This window comes from Bicyclus anynana, chromosome 8 (genome assembly GCF_947172395.1).
Source record: "Bicyclus anynana chromosome 8, ilBicAnyn1.1, whole genome shotgun sequence".
NCBI classification, from domain to species: domain Eukaryota; kingdom Metazoa; phylum Arthropoda; class Insecta; order Lepidoptera; family Nymphalidae; genus Bicyclus; species Bicyclus anynana.
The window spans coordinates 14,539,913-14,545,193 of record NC_069090.1 but is presented as its reverse complement, the minus strand read 5'-3'; the positions used below and the strand labels follow the sequence as shown (position 1 = coordinate 14,545,193).

Sequence of the window (5,281 nt, the reverse complement as noted above, 5' to 3'; positions counted from 1 at the left end):
ATCCTAAATATGTATCTCCTGTCTGTACCGTTTAGGGTAAAAAGATCATTCAAAATTCATTTTAGTAATATGGCCGCCTTGCTAAGTTTAATTTATCTTTTTATTGTTTTAATTTATAACTGTATTTTTGTGTTCAATAAAGTATTTCTTCTTCTTCTTCTTCAAAATAACTATTTTTAACAACATACCCATTATACACTGTATTGCTAATAATACAGTTGTTATTAGTACATCTAGAGTGAAATTAAAAACCTCGCAATATTTTGGAAAATCATCAAATAAATCTCTTTCTCTCTCTCTCTCTCTTCATTCGGCCCCTCGCCATTAGCACGGTCGTTTGCCGTTTGGATGGCACTGTAAAAGGTACGGACTCCTTGAGAAGATCCGACCATCGGGTTTGAATTCTACCACGTGGCCGTTTCATAAATTAAATCAAAATAATAAACAAACACCTTGAGTTATTAAAGTTATAACATTTATTGCACTTACACCTGGGAAATGTCTATGTTCTATGTTCTATGTTCTATATGTTATGTCGAAATATATATGTTCTATGAGGATGTAGACAATTATAGTGATAAACCATTACTGATCATATATTAACCAAATGCTGTATAACAAAAGAGTAATAACATGTAACGTGTATACTGTTGGTCCTCGTTTTAAGACTTATTTACAATAAGTAGGCAAACTTAATAAAGTTTCGTACATTTGGAGATACAACGCGATCAGTTCGCCTCCATCATCAGCATAAACTGGTAGGTTTCTGTTGAACTCATTTATAGTATACACCTCTTTTTGAGTAAGACTAAAATCGAAGAGGTCCACGTTCGAGGATATATGAGTTCTGTTTTGTGATCTTGGGATAGGTATAACACTACGGTCGATCTGCAAGAAAAGTTCAATACATTTACATATTCAACACGAAAGTAATTAATATGTTATTGTCTTTGCTGCTTTAGATTTGCTGTAATTAATAAACTTGAGCGTTGAATTTGAATAGTTTTGTTTGTATTTTGAACACATACAACTAGTTGATTTAGGAAAAAATAAATTCATTGGAAAGTCAAAACCAGACAAACCAAAAGTCGTTTAGTTTTAGATTAAATTCCAAAATTAGAGTGATAAATTCATATTTTGGAAAAAAACGTTAAAAGTACAATATATTGTGAATTATTTCACAAAAAATTAACTTTCAAACGAATAAAATGTATTATACTTACCTGATACCGTAAAGCAACTTGGCTGGTCTCTTTTCCATACTTTCTTGCCATCCTCACTAATGTTGGATCTTCAAATGTAGGTGGTATTCCTGTTATGTTTGACCATGGACGTGGTACGAGAAAACCGAATGGTGCGTATCCCGTAACAACAATACCTTCGCTTTGGCAGTAAGCTACTATATCTAGGTTTGTTCTTGTAGGATTCACCTGTAACGCGTGACTTAAATGAGATACGAAAATGATTTATTTTTATTAGATTTATTTAGGTACCACCCTACCGACAAAGGCGGTAGGTTTAACATGAAAAAAAATCTTCGAAAACACGCGCGCGGCTTCTGCTCTCCGACTGTGACTTAGAGCAAACAAGTGCAGCCTACGGCCGCGCGCATTGCTGGCCCCCGCCCGTTACTTCGCGTAACCTTCAGCCGGGGTTTTGTGATCAGGCCTACTGCCGTGGCTTTGGCATTTTAAGCATTTTATCTAAGTACATAACACCACTAGGCATTTTATCTACGTACATAACACCACTAGGCATTTTATCTAAATACATAACATCACCATATACTTTTCACTCCCTACATTGTAATTCCCTCAATTCATAATGGACAAGATGAAAATTCAATCTAAGTCCTACTCCAAACCTTCAAAAATTTTTTTATTTCAACTATTTATCCAATGATTAAATTTAATTCTTTTTTGTTATTCAACGGGCGGGAATAATTTTGAATTAGTAAAATTTACTTAAACCTACCTACCTATAAAAAATTCATATAATAGGGAAATATAACAACTTTAACAAAGGTTTAAAAAACAATGTCCCATTTTTTTAATCCTTAGTTAACGAACATGTTTTTAAACTTTTCCTGGTACATTTTTATTTTTCGCTGTGACTGTTAAAAGTACATACAAAGAAATGAACAGGACATAAAAAAATAAGTAGACTATATTTTTTTTTTGGAAAAAACTGACTTCATAGTAGAAACTAATTGGAATAACAATTTGAAAATAATTTTCCAACACATTTATTACCACAATAAATTGCATTAGAGGAAGGGATTTTTGTATTTTGTAGAATAATCAACTTTGTAAAATTTTGGCAACATATACTAGTATTCCATTATTTCAGTAGACTTTGATGTCAGCTATCAGCCTTCAGAGTATGTCGTGCCATTTGAGGGACATCCTGTATATAAACACTCACCTCTATCTGATTCACTGCTGGCCTTATTTTTGAGTATCTAAGCATCCTGTTGATGTGCGAACTGTTAAAGTTAGAAACGCCGATGGACCTTGCCAAACCAAGCCTCTTGCAATCTTCCATGCCTTTCCAAATGTCTAAGATATCAAAATTGGAGTAATTGAACTAAAAAAGAAAGGTTATTAAATACCTACCTTACAAACACTACAGTCATTTTCATGGTAAAAATAGAAAAGAAGATAATAGTGAATATAGTACACGTAGAGAATTAAGAAAATTCTCAAGTTTTTCTTTACAGTTTGAGACACGTGATATCTAATTTCATAAAATGAACAAAACCGAAAAGTCGGAAGTCTACGCCCTCCGAATCGAAGATAGACTTCTTTCCATTGGGCTATCACAGCTGCTCAAAATATCAACACTAAATACAAATATTCATCAAGTAGACACCTACCACATTATATGGGTTATGAATGAGGAACAGATCGACGTACTCCAGCCTCAATCTCTTCAAGTTTTCCTTAAGTGATGGTACCACGTGTTTTCGGAATGGTACAGATGCGTCCAACTGAAATAATAAACCTGATAATAAAAATAAATAAATATTCTTGTACAATATAAACATCACTACTTAGCCCCAAAGTAGGCAGTAGGTAGTATAAAAGTAGGTAGTAGGGTAGTATAAATATTAACCGACAACATGCACTAAAAAAAAATTCTGGTGTGCGATACTTAAAATAAGTAGTATACCAGACACAGTTACGCATACAGCCGGCACCATGTTGTATACAGAGCTTTTTAAGTAACATGGTGTTGCTTCTAAACGGCACAGTAAACTGCATAATTACTGAGTATACGGCATCTATTATACGTATGCTGCACCTGTAGTAAGTAGTAATGTGCAAGCTCCTTACGTAAGTAGCTTATTTTTAAATCAGACAGTAAAAAGTTTATTATTGTTTAACATTTTATTTACCTTAGTCGTTATAAACATTTCATCTCTAGAAACAATTCCCATTCTGAATACAATAGAGAGAGCTTCTCCAATTAAACATTCATTTCCATAGAGATATGCAGTATCCAAATGTCTGAATCCAACTTTAATTGCGTGTATTACAGATGGAATGACTTTAGGCAAATCAGGTACCTAAAACATTTTACTAAATAATCTGACTTTATGAAAAAGTGGTACTTATCAAATAACTAGTTTCATATCATCATCATCATCAGGTGCTCTCTTCAAACTGAAGTTTTGCGGTCAGATAGAGAAAACTTTTCCGATCCCTAGAGATATTTTTCAGCTGGCTGTAATTACTCTTGGTCTACTCCTTAATATCGTCCACTTATTTACGTTGCTACCGTCCTTGTGCCCTTTTCCCGACTATCTTGCTTCTACGATCAACCTACGAAACTTGTAGAGGGGTCCTCTTTGCAGATCTCCGAAAAATGCAACCTTCCGCCTCATTACAGTTGTAGGTACAGCTCGCGCTTGCAGTTTGCTCTCTCCAGCACTTAAGCATTTGAGATAAAGTGATTCTATGAGATTTCCAACATTTTTCTTAATTCCCAACTATCTCAAATGTTTGCAAACGTCGACGACACTCCTTTTTCAGGACCCACGTTTCACAGCTTTATAGAAGAGTGGACCAAACGTAACATTTTAAAACGAGATACCTCGTCGGAAATGAAATTTTGGGATCGCATAGTTTTATTGAAACAAAACAAAGGTACTACTTACATCAGCCCAAGTACCATAAGCGACAGCTGGTATTAAATTGCCATCGTTCAGTATCTTATATTTGTCACCACAAACGTTACTAGAACAAGTCAACTCTACCTGCAAAGGATTACGTTCATTGAATTCAATAACCCACGCGTGTGCACCTGGGTCGCTAACTATGGGCCTCATAAGAAGGCTCAGAGTCACACAGCGGGCGATGAAACGAGCTATGTTAATATTATCTCTGCGGGATCGAATCAGAAGTGAGGAGATCCGCAGCAGAACCAAAGTCACCGACATAGCTCAACGAGTTGCGAAGCTTAAGTGGCAATGGGCGGGGCACATAGTTCTAAAAGCCGATGACGTTGGGGTCCCAAAGTGCTGGAATGGCGACCCCGCACTAGTAAGCGCATACATCTTCATTCTAAATCAGCCCTGGTTTCCAATCGAGGCCTGGTCCTTCGCACTATCCTGCCACATCAGCAATATTAAACGAAAACGATATTTTACTTACGCTTTACCAGAAGTCATAAGTAGTACTCAAAGTCACTCAAAATGCTTGCAGTTTCTCTGCGCGATCGAATCGGAAATCATCGCATCGTAGAAGAACCAGAGTCACTCTTAGCTTATTAAATTGATATTATGAAGTAAAGATTACTTACCACTTCCAACAGATAAATAATTACGACGATCCGCATTTCAGCAAAATTTTATAATTTAAAAAATTCGAAGCACTGTACTATGCATTTTTAATACTACTGGGTAATGTGGTTACACAACAAGTTTTTCAAGTTTTTCTTTTCATAACTAGCGAACGCCCGCGACTACGTCCGCATAAAAATCAATGTACACTTTCAACCCCTTCGATTTATATTTTCGTGTGTTTTACGCTACGTCACCTAGCATAGTTATATGCTTAGGTGAAATTCCCAGTCATAGCCTGGGCAGGCGAAGTCACGTACGGAGGATAAATACGCGCGCGGCCGGAAGCCGCGCATATTATATACTTAGATAAAATGCCCAGCCAAAGCCACGGCAGGAAGCCTGATCACAAAACTCCCGCCGAAGGGTACGCTAAGTAACGGGCGGGGGCAAGCAAAGTGCGCGGCCGCTGACTGGACTTGTTTACTCTAGGTCGCA

General features: G+C 36.4%; 1 protein-coding gene across 1 annotated transcript; it reads right to left on the bottom strand.

Annotated features, from left to right (window-relative positions):
- Positions 1 to 468: 468 nt before the first annotated feature.
- LOC112048907 (aldo-keto reductase AKR2E4-like) lies at positions 469 to 4,942 on the bottom strand. The gene is made up of 7 exons (XM_024086610.2): positions 4,804 to 4,942; positions 4,160 to 4,258; positions 3,398 to 3,568; positions 2,876 to 2,989; positions 2,425 to 2,586; positions 1,224 to 1,430; positions 469 to 888 (listed from the first exon to the last, which is right to left on the bottom strand). Exons 1-7 carry the CDS (start codon positions 4,837 to 4,839, stop codon positions 670 to 672), a joined length of 1,008 nt encoding a protein of 335 aa, XP_023942378.1. The 5' UTR covers positions 4,840 to 4,942; the 3' UTR covers positions 469 to 669.
- Between the last annotated feature and the right edge of the window lie 339 nt (positions 4,943 to 5,281).

Coding starts and splice junctions, on each gene's coding strand:
- LOC112048907 (XM_024086610.2), bottom strand. CDS start 4,839: ATGCGGATCGTCGTAATTATTTATCTGTTGGAAGTG. Junction 1,431..2,424: donor CAGCAGTGAATCAGATAGAG/GTGAGTGTTTAT, acceptor CACGCGTTACAG/GTGAATCCTACAAGAACAAA. Junction 889..1,223: donor AAGTTGCTTTACGGTATCAG/GTAAGTATAATA, acceptor CTTTTCTTGCAG/ATCGACCGTAGTGTTATACC.